Source organism: Caenorhabditis remanei, chromosome II (genome assembly GCF_010183535.1).
Source record: "Caenorhabditis remanei strain PX506 chromosome II, whole genome shotgun sequence".
NCBI lineage: Eukaryota > Metazoa > Nematoda > Chromadorea > Rhabditida > Rhabditidae > Caenorhabditis > Caenorhabditis remanei.
This window is the reverse complement of record NC_071329.1, coordinates 12,625,532-12,641,653: the sequence shown is the minus strand read 5'-3', so window position 1 is coordinate 12,641,653 and position 16,122 is coordinate 12,625,532. Positions and strand designations below refer to the sequence as shown.

Genomic DNA, 16,122 nt, shown 5'->3' with positions numbered 1-16,122 from the left:
GTAATGGGAATACTCTTTCATTTTAATACCACCAGAATCTTAAAAACGGACGCGGCTGATGCCATCTCCAGTATCCAAAAACTAAGCCGAAGACCACCAGTTGCACTCAATTCAAACTACCCTATCTATTATCTCATCTACGAAAACTCTATGTTTCTTTTAAATTACTTCCTTGTCATCAACTTCCTGGTCTCTATGTTTCTTCTGCACTTTCATATGGGTCAGTTTTAGAAAAAATGGTCAGATGAGAGATGGTGTGTTCCGTGTTCCTAGTTTGTTGACCACGTACAGTACTGACCATAAACAGTGTGAAATTTGCACTTTTAGCTGAAAATGGCCAACTTTGTGAGTGTGAAAGGCCCTAATTGATTGTCTCATAATATCAATTGCTTATGGAGTGTATAGATAAAAACTAGAGCTTCATTTTTGTGGTTGACAATATTATGTACGATCGCATCCTAGGAAGTTGCAGTACATCTATGAACAAAGCTCAAAAATCTCTCCTTTTAGCACTGAAAAGTGCAAAAATTGCGAACTTTGACGACAGATAGAGTGTGTACTCGTACAAAAAGTTGTCAAAAACAAAAATAAAGGTCTACTTGTGATCTAAGAAGTCAATAAATAATCGAAATTGTTAGACAATCAAAGAGACCTTCTCATACTCGCGTTCTTCATAGTGCTAAAAATGACCAGTGGTGTTCAGGTCCTGAACGGAGCTCAAATCATCCTTTGTCATTTCTCAACTTTTGTGAGGGACTGGTCTGATTCTGGAAAGTCATGATTCGAAAGTGCAAAAGTTGTGAAAGAATTGATTGAGGACACAAAAAACTTAATACAGGAGACTCAAATTACATATTTCAAGACCGACCGAAATGATTATCTCCAGAAGTCTCAAAGACAAAAATGCCGAGTTAATTCTATCAAATCGAATCTGCATCGTTACATTCATTTTGTTTGTGATCTTAATCTACTCAGCAACTTTCCAAAGATGCAAGAATATTCTTTTGTTATCTTTTTTCATTTCCAAGGTCATTAACCTACACGTCGGCACGTAATTGTATTCAACTAACAACCGAAAATTCATTATTTGACCTCTGAAAGATTGATGTTGAATGAATCAGCGACCTTCTCACTTTCATCTATTTTTAAAATTTCAAGATTTCAAAATAACCATTATTTCAAAAACACATAAAAGAGTTACACAATAACAATGGAATCCGAACGATGGAATGCCAACTGTCATCATTGACTCATCTTCTTGTTGTGACGGAAACTGGTCCAAAGTTCGACGTTTTGGTGTTCAGGAATCAAAAAAAAGTATAAAAAGAGCAAGAATCAACGAAGGATTCAGAAGATGATAATCAAATCTTCTGGAGGTTTTCTGAATATAAATCCCGGCTGCTAATCTTCTTAGCTTCAAGATTCTCGAACTTCTCAGACATCCTGAACGCTATTTCCAACACGACACGACCCACCTAATGTTTCCATTCAACTCAATAATTTGTTCTCGTTTTGATCTCAAAAGTAAACAAAACAACCACTTTCTCTTCTACTTCCCACATCCAGTTTCTCCAAGTGACCTTTTTCCAAAACATTGAGTAAAATAAGAAGATAGTATCCATCTGAATTCCCACTTCCTGGTTTCTCTATGTACCACTTCAAAGAAATCCTTCTCTTCATTTTCTTCTGACAAGATCTCTTTCTCCTTTTCCCCCAACAAACAAACAATAAAAACAAAGTGATTGATGACAAAGTGGGCAGAGCCTATTCGTTCAACCAACTGGTGACGAACCTATCCACATAGGCGGTACCTTCTGGACTGACGACACTATTTATTGTTGTTCCGTGAGACGGATTTTATCATTCTTTGAAATGTTCTCTCCTTCTCATTTCTATTCCTTTACCACCCAAGAGGTCTCTCCACGTCTAAATAATATCTCTATTTCAGAAAATGAACCGTTTCATCCTAGCTTCTTTCCTTCTTGTCGCCATCTTCGCTGTCTCCGAAGCAGCTCTTGCTCAACAGCAAGTCAAGGTATGATTCAGGGAATTCAGATCACTTTGAACATGATTTTTTTAGGACGGAGCAAAACTTGAGATCGACGCCTTCAAGGGAGCCAAGGCCATCAAGAGAACCGTCCCAGCCGGAGAGCAAATCTTCCATTTCGAAGGAGAGCACAAGGGAACATTCGTCGATGGAAAGGGAAAGAAGGTCGAGTCATCAAACTATGAAGCCAAGAATGGAGTTCTCGTTATCAAGAAGTTCACCAAGGCTGATGTTGGACAATACTCTGAGCACCCAGCTGTAAGTTTCTCTAGTCTCCTTGAGCCACTTCAAAATTCTCATGTTTCAGAAGAACATCGAAACCAAGCAAGCCAATGGAGACGTCTCCGCCGTTCCAGGACTTACCCTCAACATCTCCCTTGAATAAATGACGTTTGTATTTTGAACCGTGCAATAAAAGCATCTTTAATAACTTTCCTTTTCATCAATAAATTCATTTCGACACCTCTTTTGTCTGGCTTTTCATGTAAACAAACAATAAACGAAGTGATTCAGAAACCTGAGAGGCGTGACCTCTATTCAATCAACAGGTGACATATAAATCAGTTTGATGTCTTCTTTTCTCCAGTCTTCAGGTTGTTGGGATGTCTTTTTCATTCATTCCCAACTTTATTTTCCAAACATTTTCCAACATTTCTCAGTATTTCAGAATGAATCGCTTCATAATCTGTTCTTTCGCGCTTCTTGCTGTTTTTGCTCTCCACGGGGAGGCTTCTGTTGCTCGACAACGCGTCAAGGTTAGTAAAAACATACTTGTGATCCGGGGTATGCCTTCTCTAATTTTCAAAAATCTTCAATTTATGAGTAAAGCTTAGAACTTTTCCAAGATGACATCTGGAAGTTTCCATACATTTTTATTTCCAGGAGGGAGAAAAACTGGAACTTGCAGTCTTTAAGGGAGCCAAAGCAATCAAGAGAACCGTCCCATCCGGAGAGCAGATCTTCCATTTCGAAGGAGTTAACAAGGGATCCTTTGTTGATGAAAAGGGAAAGAAGGTCGAGTCATCAAACTATGAAGAGAGCAACGGCCATTTGATTATCAAGAAGTTCACCAAGGCTGATGTTGGATTTTATGCTGAGCACCCACCGGTAAGAACTCCGAAGTTTAGTTTCAAGAATAAACAAACCATTTCAGAAGATCATCAAGACCACGACCGACCATGGATTCTCTGCCGTTCCAGGACCAGTTCTTGAAATTTCTCTCGAATGATTACATTTCCTTTTCAACTAATAATTACATATGATACACTATTTCTTTAATCACTTTAAGAAGATGCTTGAAAAATTTTGAAGACTGGCATAATATTGAATTAATAATCGTTTAATTATTTATTTATTAAATACGATCGCAAGTATTGTGCAAGGAAGAAAAAAAGAAATATCAAGAAAATATAAGCACCGGTGAGGGTTAAGCGAGAAGTTAAATGCATAACATAAGACGAAAAAGAGCTATCGTAGTGGGATTAATTAGATAAGGAACGCAACAAAGTGATTCAGAAACCTGAGAGGCGTGACCTCTATTCACCCATCAGGTAACAAATAAATCAGTTTGATGTCTTCTTTTCTCTCGTCTTCAGGCTGTTGGGATGTCTTTTTCATTCATTCCCAACTTTATTTTCCAAACATTTTCCAACATTTCTTACAATTTCAGAATGAATCGCTTCATAATCTGTTCTTTCGTGCTTCTCGCAGTTTTTGCTCTCTACGGTGAGGCTTCTGTTGCTCAACAACGCGTTAAGGTTAGTACTGAGTTAAGGTTAATACTTGTGATCCGGGGTATGCATTAACTTTTTCCAGGAGGGAGAAAAACTGGAGCTTGCAGTCTTCAAGGGAGCCAAAGCAATCAAGAGAAAAGTCGCTGCCGGAGAGCAGATCTTCCATTTCGAAGGAGTTAACAAGGGATCGTTTGTTGATGAAAAAGAGAATAAGATTGATTCATCGAACTATGAAGAGAGCAACGGCCATTTGATTATCAAGAAGTTCACCAAGGCTGATGTTGGATCTTATGCTGAGCACCCAACGGTAAGAACTCTAAAGTTTAGTTTCAAAAATTGACGAATAATTTCAGAAGATCATCAAGACCAAGACCGACCATGGATTCATGTCCGTTTTAGGACCAGTTCTTGAAATTTCTCTCGAATGATCACATTTCTTTCTTTCCAACTGATAATTACATAATATGTATTATGATACACTATTTCTTTAATCACTTTAAGAAAATTCTTGAAAACTTTTGAAGACTGACACAATATTGACTTAATAACCGTTTTTGGCTACATTCTCCTCAATGTTCTTCGAACTTTAACATCATTATCATCACTTTCTCGCTCGTCTTTATAAATAAAGAAAATCAGAAATCAATCGACAGTTGTTCTTTCTTTTCTTTCTATTTCATCATGCCTGCTGACAACAAAAGAAAACGACAATTCCACTCGAGAACTCATGCCAACCAAGTGAGTTATTTCCCAAAAAATAAAAGATGGAGATCAAAAGTTTAGGTATTGGAAGGTATTGATCTCAACGGGAAAATCTATGCAATCACTGGAACAACTTCTGGAATTGGAGTTGAAACTGCGAGAGCCTTGATATTAAAAGGAGCTCATATTGTGATGATTAATAGAAATCTTAAAGAATCTGAAAAGTTGAAAGAGAAGTTTTTATTGGAAAAACCGGATACTCAAATAGATATCGTAGAGTGTGATTTGAATTCACTGGCGTCTGTTCAAAGTGCGGCTGAAAAGTATTTGGAGAGAAAATGGTAGTGATAAGGAGGCAAATTATATTTGTTTAATGGATTTTTTGAAGGAAACTTCATGGATTGATACTGAATGCGGGAGTATTTGGGCCAATGGCTAAAACAACTTCGGATGGATTTGAAGCTCATTTTGGGATAAACCACTTGGCGCATTTTATTGTCAGTTTCATTGCGTTTTTCCTTTGAAAAAATGAAGAAGTTCTATTTTTACAGCTCATCAAAGAATTGCTTCCAGTTCTCCGTGAATCTTCTCCATCAAGAATTGTGATTGTCACTTCTATGTTGAGTAAACACACATGTGTCAAACCGAGTCAAAGCCTGGAAAAGAAATTGGAAACTCTGTGTCCAATGGATGCTTCTGAATGGTATTTCCGATTGTATGCCAAATCAAAAATGTGCAATATGCTGACTGCATTCAAACTTCATCGTGATGAATTCAAAAATGGAATCAGTGTTTATTCAATTCACCCAGGGTCCGGAGTTCGGACTGATCTTCACAGAGACTTCGGTCTCTGGAGTATCACAAACTTCCTCTCGATTCCATTCACAAAAGATGCAAGTCAAGGAGCAGCTACGAGTGTTTACTGTGCAACTCATCCAGAAGTCGAGAATGTTTCAGGAAAATATTGGGAATCTTGTTGGGATGATGAGAAGAATTTGGATAAGCCAGTGGCAAGAGACGAGGAACTTCAAGAAGAGTTGTGGAAACATTCTGAAGAATTAATTGAGAAATCGGTGGGAGCAACCAACAAAAACTCTGATAACAACATGGAAAATGTCCGTTTATGATCGAAAAATTATTGAAAAAAGTTGAAATATGCGTTTTTCTCGAATAAAGATAACAACCTCTGTTTGCTTCCATCTTTTTTCTTTTTCTTTTTTAGAAAAGCAAGCACAAATCACTCGTGCTCTGTTCCTCTTCGTCTCTTGACTACATATTCTATTTCAGTTGCTCGTCACTTTTTTGTTTTCTCTTCCTCTTTTTCTTTTTCTTTTTCCTTTTCTAGTTCGTATAAAAGGAAGGCACATATCATTATTTCCAAACATTCTTCTACTGAAAAATGTCTGATGATTCAATTAGAACGAGAAAATTCAATGGAAGAACGAATGCTCCTGTTGTAAGTCGTTCATTCTTCATTTGTTTGTTTAATTTCTTATATTTTCAGACTATAAAAGGAGTGAATCTAGCTGGGAAGACGTTTGTAATAACTGGAACAACTTCAGGAATTGGAATTGAAACTGCAAGATCATTGGCATTGAATGGAGCTCATGTTGTCATGTTGAATAGGAATCTTGTGGAATCTGAGAAGTTGAAAAAGAAAATAATTGAAGAAATGTATGATGCAGAGATTGATATCATTGAATGTGATCTAAATTCGTTGAGATCTGTGAAGAAAGCGGCGGACGAGTTCATTGAGAAAAATTGGTGAGGTTTCAAGAGATGTAAGTGATAATTAAATCAGAATTCAGGCCAATTCACTGTTTGATTCTGAATGCTGGAGTATTTGGAACAGCTTCGAAAACTACTGTAGATGGTCTAGAGTCTCATTTTGGAATCAACCATCTTGCTCATTTTTTGGTTGGTTTGCGCTTTATGAATATCATTTTTTGATTGATTTCAGCTGATCCGAGAGTTTCTCCCAATCGTTCGAAACTCAAATCCATCAAGAATAATTCTAGTTTCCTCCTCAGTTCATGCTAATTGTGGAGTGTCTCCATCTATGTCAATTGAAGACAAAATCAAAATATTGTGTCCAGAAAGTCCATTAGATGCATCATGGTTTCGGCTATATGCTCGTTCCAAAATGTGCAATATGTTGACTGCATTCAAATTGCATCGTGATGAGTATCTCAATGGCATCAGCACGTATTCAGTTCATCCTGGAAACGGAGTCAGAACTAATATACTCCGTGATTCGTGGCTTGTCAGTATTGCCAGTTTCTTATCAACTCCATTCACAAAAAACATCAGTCAAGGTGCGTCGACGACTGTTTATTGTGCTGGGCACCCAGAAGTGGCGAATATTTCTGGAAAATATTGGGAATCGAATTGGGACGACGAGAAGAATTTATATAAAGAAGTGGCGAGAGATGAGAAATTACAAAATGAATTATGGAAACATTCTGAGAAATTATTGGATAATTTATTAGAGGATAGGAAGAATTCTTGTCTTTTTGAATGCTGATTTGGAATTCATGTTTAGAATGAATAAATTTTATTGAATCACACTTGTTTACACTGTTTTACAATCAAATAGCAAAGATTTTCTTTACAAAAGTTTCTTCAAAAGTTCATCCGAATGAGTCCAAAGAGCATCTTGAAGTGATTCATCGTTAGCCAATGCCTTATCTAGTTTAGATTCATCATCCCAACAAGAATCCCAATGTTTTCCAGAAACATTTGCAACTTCTGGATGAGTTGCACAGTATAATGTAGTTGCTGCTCCTTGACTAATCGATTTCGTGAATGGAGATATCAAAATACTTCCGAACCAAGCCAACCACGAGTCTCTGAATATACTGGTTCTGATGAGTGCTCCTGGATGAACTGAATATGTGCTGATTCCATTTGAGTGCTCATCTCGATGCAATTTGAATGCAGTCAACGTGTTACACATCTTCGAACGAGCATAGAAACGATACCAGTTGGATTCGGATGGGTCTTCTGGACAGAGAATTTTGAGTTTTTCTTCGTTTGGCAGAGAAGGATCAATTGCAGTCCGTTGATTTGCAGTAGATGAAAGGATGACAATTCTGGCAGGAGATGATTGACGGACAGTTGGAAGAAGTTTTTGGATCAACTGAAATGTAATTGGTGTCACAATGAAATAATCTCTGAAAAAAACTACGAGATAATGGGCGAGATGATTGATTCCAAAGTGAGATTCCAATCCATCGGAGGTTTTCGGTGAGGCAGTCCCACAAACACCAGCATTAAGAATCAGACAATGAATTGGCCTAAACAATACAACTTTTTCAATTATTTTTATTTTTCAGCATCTTCTCGATACTCACCATCCTTTCTCAATATACTCATCAGCTGCTTTCTTCGTCGATTTCAACGAATTCAGATCACATTCAATTATATCAATCTTTGCATCAGCCACTTCTTCCTTTATTTTATTTTTCAATTTTTCGGATTCAGCTACATTTCGATTGAGCATCACGACATGAGCTCCATGTAAAGCCAACGATTTCGCTGTTTCGACTCCGATTCCTGCTGTTGTTCCAGTGACAGCAAATGTCTTTCCGGTTAACGTAATGCCTTTGGTAACCGGAAAATATGAGAATTAATTGGTTAACGAGTTTTTAAAAATCTGGATACCTGATCAGCGTCTGCATATGAATCGAATTGCCGTTTACGAACATCGCTCGATGACATTTTGGGCATAAGAATCTTTTCAAAGTGAAAATGAAACAAATAGTTGTGTTTGTTTCGGAAAAGAAACCGAGAAGAAACGCAGACGGAGAACATTTTTAGAGCATGTGGAGAGTGAGAAGACGCAGGATTCTAGTCTATTTTGTGATTTGGTGACTGAAGAGAAAACGTTGCACTAATTGAATTGACAAAGTACAGACATAAAACAGAATCTCATGAGAACACTAAATGTAGATTCCACGTGGGAAAATGGGGAATTCTTCGTGTAGTTTGCAACGTGAAAAAGATCATTTAAAGATTGATTCACGTGAAATATTTCACCGATGACCAGTAATTTTCAGCCCGAAAACTGTTAACATGGCCTCGAACGGCTCTGAACTGAACTGCTCCAAAATCGTGGATCCTCCAAAAACCACCTCGAGAATCTGAAAGAATCCAATTTATTCTGCTTCCATTGGAAACAAAATGAAGAAGTTGCTTTCTTTGTTGAAGAAAGATGCAATTCTTGTTCGACGGAACAAAATATGGACCATGTTCGAAGTCATCATACCTGTTGTGATCCTTCTGCTCCCACTGTTTGTTCTTGAAGAGGTTTGATAAATTTAGAGGTAAAGAGAAGAACAATGATTGTTTCAGAAATATCTATTGACTTACAAAGACCAACAAGAAGAGAAAAAGTCTTTGAAAGCTTTAACAGGATCAATTAACGAGGTGGAGTTAGTAGAAGTGGTTCCAGATATTGATGTTGCTGTCGATGGATGTCAAGTCCCTCCGGATCTTGATCTTCGAATTTAGTGAGTTTGGAGAAAAATCGCTTTCAACTAAACACTTTCCAGTGAGAAATACGTTGGAAATCATACAAGACCCGACAGAAAACGATTTTCGAAGATAGTGAAGAACCAGGCGAGACAATGCAAACCGTGAGTACAGAACAGGTGACTGTAATCCCTCATGAATTTCAGAATTGGAGGAGTATTCGTCACTTCAGAAGGTGTTGATATGATTGTTCCAGCCACAAGCAATAAGATTAACGATCTGAAAAAGCCTATTGTCTCCACGTAAGACGGAATTCAAAGATGCAAAAAATTAGGGTTTTGTTTTCAGACCAGAAAGGAACACAGCATCCTTCTATGCTTCCTACATTCCATATTTGTACAAAGCGATGAGTATTAAATTCAGAAAAGATGCAGAAGCAATGGGTTTCACACCTTTAAGCGATCGAGACAGAATCAAGACAATCTATATTTATTCGGAGAATGAGCATAGCATCTCGTTTTTCGGATTTATGTCTGTTCTAATTGGTTTATCTATCACTCTTCCAGTTATCAATACAGTGAGAACAATGACTGTCGAAAAGGCGACTATTCTGGTGAACAGGGAAAAAAATATCTAGAAAAAACGCAATTGTTTCCAGCCATATCTCAATTCAATTGGCCTATCTCGAACATTGTTTTATGCTGAACATTTGATATTTGCAACTGTCAAGTCGGTTATTCTTATTTTACTTGTCATCGTTGGCTACTGTATTCTTCTTACGGTAATTTCTGTTTCTGTTCTCTTCAATAAATGTGAATTCCAGAGATTCAACGCATTCTGGCTTGTATTCGGTGTCTTTGTGTACATCGTCGCTTCTGTTTCATTCGCAATGTTCATCTCTGCATTCTTCTCGAAACCAAGAAGAGCAGTGGAAGCAATGGCGTTGATTTGGATTCTCTCCATCTATTTTGCAACATTTTATTATCGTCCGAAAGGATGGAAAACTATTCCGTATTCATTGAATTTGAATCAAGCCCTTTCCTCGTACATAAAGGCAATTGAACCACATTTTGTGAAAGGTTCGTTATGAGAGTGGAAAGTTTGAAACAAAAAATGAAATACAGAAGATGGAATGTCATTTTCTGATGGATTTACAAGTGGTCGAGATGATCAGTACTCTTGTATTGTCTACCTTCTCATTATGGTTTTTGACGCTGTTCTTTTCTCCGTTGGAAGTGTTTTCGCATCGAAATTAGTGGACAAAACCTCCGATTACGTTGTGAAAATGTTCTGGAAGAGGGTAATCAAAATGACTCAGCAAGACTTTTCTGAAACGTATTGGTTCAGATGAGAAATGTGGATCAGACAGAGAAAACAACATCAACAGCGGAGACGAGTGATGCCGAAGGAATTCTACTTGGAGAAGAAGTTGTAAACGGAAGAAAAAATGCAGTTTCAGACATTGAATTGAATGCTTTGATAAAGGTTAGTGACATTGTTCAAATGTCAACAGTTTTGGTTTGTTTCAGATTTATGCAAATGGAGAAACAGCAGTGAACGGGTTATCAATGAGAGCAGTTAGGGGACAAGTTTCGGTTCTTTTGGGTCATAATGGATGTGGAAAGAGTACGACATTTGGAATGATTACTGGAATACTTCAACCAACAAGTGGTAAGGCTCAAATAAAAAATAGAGAGATTTATCTAATCCATGTTTAGGAACTATCACAATCGAGGGTGTTGATGCCGTGGAAAACCGGAAAATAACAAGAGAATCTGTTGGATATTGTCCTCAATATAATCCACTTTACGAGAAATTAACAGTAATGGAACACTTGAGACTAGTAAATACTTTGAAGGGAAAAAGTTCGGAAGGTTTTCAAGAAGACGCAGATAATTTGTTGAGTCAAATCTCGATGGAAGACAAGAAAAATGTGATTGCAAAGAACTTATCCGGTGGAATGAAACGGAAGTTATCAGTTTGTATGGCAATGATTGGAGGGAGTAGAGTTGTTCTGTTGGATGAACCAACTGCTGGAATGGATCCAGGAGCACGATTGGATGTTCAGAAGATTCTGAATAAAGTGAAAGATGAACGGACGATTCTTCTGACAACTCATTATATGGATGAAGCTGAGAAACTTGGAGACTGGGTCTTTGTGATGTCACATGGTAAAATGGCTGCATCTGGATCACTTCCGTTTTTGAAAAAGAAATATGGAGATGGATATGTGATGACGTTGGTGTTGGATTCAGATGACAATGTTGAAGACTCTATACCGGTGGTCGAGAGATTGTCTACAGCATTTGTGAATGATGCAAAGATTGTATGTTTCTTGTTTCAATAATATATCTAATACTGAAATTTCAGAAAGATCAACGTGGACAGATGATTGAAATCAGTCTTCCAGAAACCCAAAAAGACAAATTCTTGAGTCTTTTCAAAGCGATCGAAGCCATAATTGACAAACAATACGATTCAGAAGATCTGAGATATCTGTCGAGTGATTTGATGGAACAAGTCAAGAAGATGAAAATCGTTGCAATGGGAATATCAGTGAGCTCATTGGAACAGGTCTTCATTAAGATTGAGAAGGAATGTGATCGAGTATTGTATGGAATTGATGATGAAGAGAAGAGAGCAAAAGCTGAAAAGAACTTCAATTCACTTGCTGAGGCGAAGAAAGGTGACTAGACAATCTACTGAACTCTCTCCCATTTCAAGTTTACAGAGCCACCAATCGAAGGATCTTCTCTAATTTCCCTCCAACTCAAAACGATTATCTACAAAAGATTCATTCATCTTCTTCGTAATCCGAGTCAAGTGATCATGCAATTCATTATTCCTTGCGTTTTGCTCTATTTGATTTTCGAGAACTCTGCCATCAATCCGCCCGCTGACCCAACTGCTCTCATCAATAACTTCAATCTTTCCGGATTTCCACCGTCCAAAGTTATTCTTCAATTCGAAAAAGCTCCAGATTCGAGAATAATCGATTATTTGAAACAGTTCAGCCAGTTAGAAGTAGGAACAAATGTATTCAGAATCATACAAAACAAAAATTTCTTTCAGGTTCACAAAGTTTCCATAAAAAAGAAAGTGGCTTCTCTCGTCAAGAATCAAACAATAACTGATAAGAAAATAGGACTGATAATTTCAGTTTTCGAGCGTCGAACAATAATTCATTACCACGAAAGAACGTCTTCTTGTCTTCCAATCGCATTGAATTTACTCGCAAATCTTAAATATATTCGGATTAATTCAACGACTCCAGTTGGAAATAACACGTTGTATGTCGAATTTGTTCCGATGAAAGCTGCTCAATTGGTGAGATTTTGTAAGCGAAGTTTCAAATAGTTAAAAAGTTTAGACCGCGGTTCTCACAATTGGATCTTCTGTAAAGCTCTACCTACTCGCAACGTTACTTTCATTGGTTATTATTCCAGCAGTTCTGTTTTTGATAGAAGAGAAAACAACAAGATTCCAACATCAAGTAGATTCATTTAGGGTATTTTATAATCTTAAACTCACAATTTCAGCAAATGCTCACTGGAATTTCTCCAATTGTTTTCTGGACTGGAAGTATCATTTGGGATCACTTGCTCTATCTGATCGTCGGAGTATACATGTGTATTCTGTTCTTCGTTTTTGGTACTTTCAGCGATTATCATCATTTGTAAGTTGAGAATGCCATGGACAGTCTTCTGAACTACATAACTTTCAGAATCTACCTCTCACTATTCCTTTACTTTTTCGCAATGGTATCCGTTGTCTATCTAGTTTCTGTTTTCATCAAAACTCCGAGTACTGGGTCCACGTTTCTAGTTTTCCTTCGTATTCTCACTTTTGTGGTTGGATTCGGATTCTATGCGTATTTTTTGGTATTAAGCAAGGATTCACTTCTTTATATTAGAAAATGGGTAATGAATCTCGTTATGTTTCTAACTTTTTTTTGTTGATTTTCAGTATCTTTTCGGACTTCTCGATCCTGGATTGGTTCTGATGTATGCGTTGACAAAGATCTATATGTGTCAAGCCAGATTAAGATTCGCGTTTTACACAGCACGAAATTTCATTTTTGGTTTCGACTCGATTTATGAATTTCCTGCTATCTGTGAGCATTTAGAGCATTCATTTTAGTTTCAATTCTCACAACTTCATTTCCAGGGGTCGATGTATCATATCTAATCCTTCTTTCTGTTCTCTTCTTCTGGTTTTTTGTCGCATTCCGTTCCCGAGTCTTCAAACGTCTTCTCACTGGATTCAAAAATGCTGAGCCTAGAGAAAAGAAGCGATATGTGAGTCTACGTTTGTGCTGAAATACTGAAATGGTGAATTTTCAGACAGTCGTTGATGAAGCGTCAACAACAAAAGGAGAAAGTTCTCAGCTGGTTAACTTAACTGGAAGTGCTCCGAGTGCTCCGAGTGTTCCAGCGACGGCAACGTCTTCTGAAAGTTCTGCTGCTCAAAATGGAAAACCAGTGGTTGTGGCAGAGGTGAGTACTTTTTTGATATCTGGTATTTATGAAACCATTCATTTTTCAGCAACTTGTCAAAGATTTCGGAAAGTTGAGAGCAGTGAATGGTTTGACGGTTACTGTAAGAGAGAGGGAATGTTTTGGTCTTCTTGGACAAAATGGAGCAGGGAAGACGACGTCATTCGATATGTTGACTGGACTCTCGATTCCATCTGGAGGAACTGCCACTATTGCAGGAGAGAAAATAACGAATCGAATTGTGAGTTGACTTTTCAATTGTAAGAAAATCGACTTTCTTATTTTAGCAAATCGGCTACTGTCCTCAGTTCGACACTCTATTGGGCCAGTTTTCTGGAAGACAATGTCTTCGAATCATTGCTCAACTACAGGGATATTCGAATTGTGAAGAAGTGATCGAGATGGTTCTGACGTGTATTGGAATGACGGAACATGCAGACAAAAAGATTCAACATTGCAGGTACTCGCATCAATTTATTTAGTTCTTAATACTTTTTTTCAAAACGATTTCAGCGGAGGCCAAAAGCGTAAAATCTCCGTTGGCATAGCCTTGATGTCTCGTTCTCCATGTGTCATGCTTGATGAGCCAACAGCTGGAATTGATCCAAGAGCAAGACGAGAAATTTGGGATATTCTGCATAATATGAGAGAGAAAGGGAACAGTTCGATTGTATTGACATCACATTCAATGGATGAATGTGAAGCTCTTTGTACTCGTATTGGCATTCTTCGAGAAGGAGATATGATTGCAGTTGGAAGCAGTCAGGAGTTGAAATCCAAGTGATCAACTACGACTATTTTGAGGTCGAAGAGTTATTTTTTTCAGATTCGGAAACTTTTACTTGATGACTATGGTATTGCAAAACTTGGAACAGTTTAAACCGGTGATTGAAGCAGTAGCTGAAAAGTGGCCGGATGCACTTCTGAAGACTGGACCAACTCAAGCCAACTTGAATATTGTTTTTCAGGTGAGAGATTTCCAGAATATCTGAAAATGTTTTCCCTTTTCAGATTCCAAAAGGAAAGGGATCAAAGTGGTCAGAAACATTTAAGCAGTGTGAGGAGCTAGCAACTCTTCTTGAGGTACACATTTTATTACTTTTTTCTTTAAAATGTTTCATTTTTGCTTTTACAGATGGAAGATTTCATGCTTTCACAAGCAACTCTTGAAGACGCATTCATCCGATTGAATTCCGTATAAAAACTGCATTTTTAATAAATTCGATGTTTAATATTTCTTGTTCTTTTTTCGAAAAACCTGCATCAAAACTCAAAGAAGACTCTTTCCAGTCTTCTGCGCAATAATGATTTTACGAAATGTCATGAGAACTGAAAACTGAAAAAAAAGTAAAAAGAAAAAAAAAGACTGAAAATCCATTCACTTTTCATTCTTACTTCAAAGTCCACCAATACTCGAATGTGCTCCAACTCCAACTGTTACGTGGCATTTTTCAGTTATTACTGGCCGTTATGTGCCTTCTTTGCCATCACTTTTCAGATGATTCTCCTGTATTTGATCTCTTATCGATCTCCTGCATTTCTGGATAACTTGAAATGCTTTTTGTACAACACTTCATTTATTCAAATCGTTTTGATCACTTCTGCATTCATTTCTCAACACAGACTTCTTTCAAATAATAACAGTGCAGCAGTTCTGACAATTGGACCATGCAGTTATATCAGTCCAAGATTTTGTTTCATCAATTATCACATTTTTATGGTAAAAAACCATCACGTTTCAGAATCAAAAATGTTGTTTCTTGTTTCAGGCAACAAGTTTTGCTGCAGGTTCTGCAATTTCAATCACAGTTTTGTTCCGTTTTTTGGTGCTCGTGCAGAATCAAGTGACTGCAAATCAAACTTACTTCATGGTGTTTGCGTCATATATTGCTCCGTTCGTGCTTTTGGTAATTGCTTTTTAGGGAATTCCGTCAATTCAAAAGAAAGTTTCAGTTATTACCATTCACTGACAACTGGGATTTTGAGTCAGTTCAAAGAACCACTGCAATCGAGCATCCAACATATAATCTCTCGATTTATATACCATTCTCCGGTTTTGAAAATGCTGGAAGTCCTCAATTCCTATCAGCAACTCTTCTTCTTTCAATCGGAGCCTATGGAATACCAATTGGATGTCTCTTCTTAACCAGAAAAGTTCTCGTTCTCATTCGATTTCACAGACATATGTCGGATAGAACTAAAAAACAAGCACAGACTCTGATTCATGGTCTGATTGTTCAATCCATGTTACCATTTATCTCCTATATTCCATCGTTTTCTGGTTATGTTTATACTCAAACAACTGGACGGGAACTATTGTTTTGTGGTGGGTAATACCTGGGATTGAGTGTTATAAAGCTTTTATTTCAGAGCATTTGATTCTGGTGTCATCTGCATTTCCTGCATTACTGGACCCTTTCATTTCATTCTATTTTATAGTTCCCTATCGTCAAGCGATTCTTGAATTCTTCCTCCCGAAGCGGCAATCTCAATCTCGAATCACATGTTCCGTCACCAACAACTCAACTTCTGGATTTAATTAGAGTACACTTTCTCATATATATTTTTTCTTTCTTCATCGTGAGATTTTGTCTCTTTGCTTCAAATTGTACTTTGTACCAAGTATGAGTTTCAAACTCCATTTTTCACAAAGCATGAATAATTTCAAAAA

At 37.4% G+C, this 16,122-nt stretch overlaps 7 protein-coding genes across 7 annotated transcripts; 6 read left to right on the top strand and 1 right to left on the bottom strand.

The window, feature by feature from the left end:
* Positions 1-1,951: 1,951 nt before the first annotated feature.
* Positions 1,952-2,432, top strand: GCK72_006451 (uncharacterized protein; the record flags this gene model as incomplete). The annotated part of the gene is made up of 3 exons (XM_003113412.2): positions 1,952-2,035; positions 2,081-2,305; positions 2,355-2,432. 3 exons carry the CDS (start codon positions 1,952-1,954, stop codon positions 2,430-2,432), a joined length of 387 nt encoding a protein of 128 aa, XP_003113460.1.
* Positions 2,433-2,715: 283 nt separating this feature from the next.
* On the top strand, positions 2,716-3,275 carry GCK72_006450 (uncharacterized protein; the record flags this gene model as incomplete). The annotated part of the gene is made up of 3 exons (XM_003113356.2): positions 2,716-2,802; positions 2,930-3,154; positions 3,201-3,275. The coding sequence occupies 3 exons, from the start codon at positions 2,716-2,718 to the stop codon at positions 3,273-3,275; spliced, it is 387 nt and encodes a 128-aa protein (XP_003113404.2).
* Positions 3,276-3,717: 442 nt separating this feature from the next.
* Positions 3,718-4,208, top strand: GCK72_006449 (uncharacterized protein; the record flags this gene model as incomplete). The annotated part of the gene is made up of 3 exons (XM_003113594.2): positions 3,718-3,804; positions 3,863-4,087; positions 4,134-4,208. The coding sequence occupies 3 exons, from the start codon at positions 3,718-3,720 to the stop codon at positions 4,206-4,208; spliced, it is 387 nt and encodes a 128-aa protein (XP_003113642.2).
* A 253-nt stretch (positions 4,209-4,461) lies between these two features.
* Positions 4,462-5,609, top strand: GCK72_006448 (uncharacterized protein; the record flags this gene model as incomplete). The annotated part of the gene is made up of 4 exons (XM_003113576.2): positions 4,462-4,518; positions 4,564-4,823; positions 4,871-4,979; positions 5,034-5,609. 4 exons carry the CDS (start codon positions 4,462-4,464, stop codon positions 5,607-5,609), a joined length of 1,002 nt encoding a protein of 333 aa, XP_003113624.2.
* A 272-nt stretch (positions 5,610-5,881) lies between these two features.
* GCK72_006447 (uncharacterized protein) lies at positions 5,882-7,006 on the top strand (the record flags this gene model as incomplete). The annotated part of the gene is made up of 4 exons (XM_053725630.1): positions 5,882-5,938; positions 5,987-6,246; positions 6,291-6,399; positions 6,443-7,006. 4 exons carry the CDS (start codon positions 5,882-5,884, stop codon positions 7,004-7,006), a joined length of 990 nt encoding a protein of 329 aa, XP_053589824.1.
* An 84-nt stretch (positions 7,007-7,090) lies between these two features.
* Positions 7,091-8,202, bottom strand: GCK72_006446 (uncharacterized protein; the record flags this gene model as incomplete). The annotated part of the gene is made up of 4 exons (XM_053725629.1): positions 7,091-7,621; positions 7,670-7,778; positions 7,836-8,065; positions 8,146-8,202. 4 exons carry the CDS (start codon positions 8,200-8,202, stop codon positions 7,091-7,093), a joined length of 927 nt encoding a protein of 308 aa, XP_053589823.1.
* A 6,747-nt stretch (positions 8,203-14,949) lies between these two features.
* On the top strand, positions 14,950-15,994 carry GCK72_006445 (uncharacterized protein; the record flags this gene model as incomplete). The annotated part of the gene is made up of 4 exons (XM_003113689.2): positions 14,950-15,171; positions 15,221-15,358; positions 15,405-15,777; positions 15,822-15,994. The coding sequence occupies 4 exons, from the start codon at positions 14,950-14,952 to the stop codon at positions 15,992-15,994; spliced, it is 906 nt and encodes a 301-aa protein (XP_003113737.2).
* Positions 15,995-16,122: the final 128 nt, after the last annotated feature.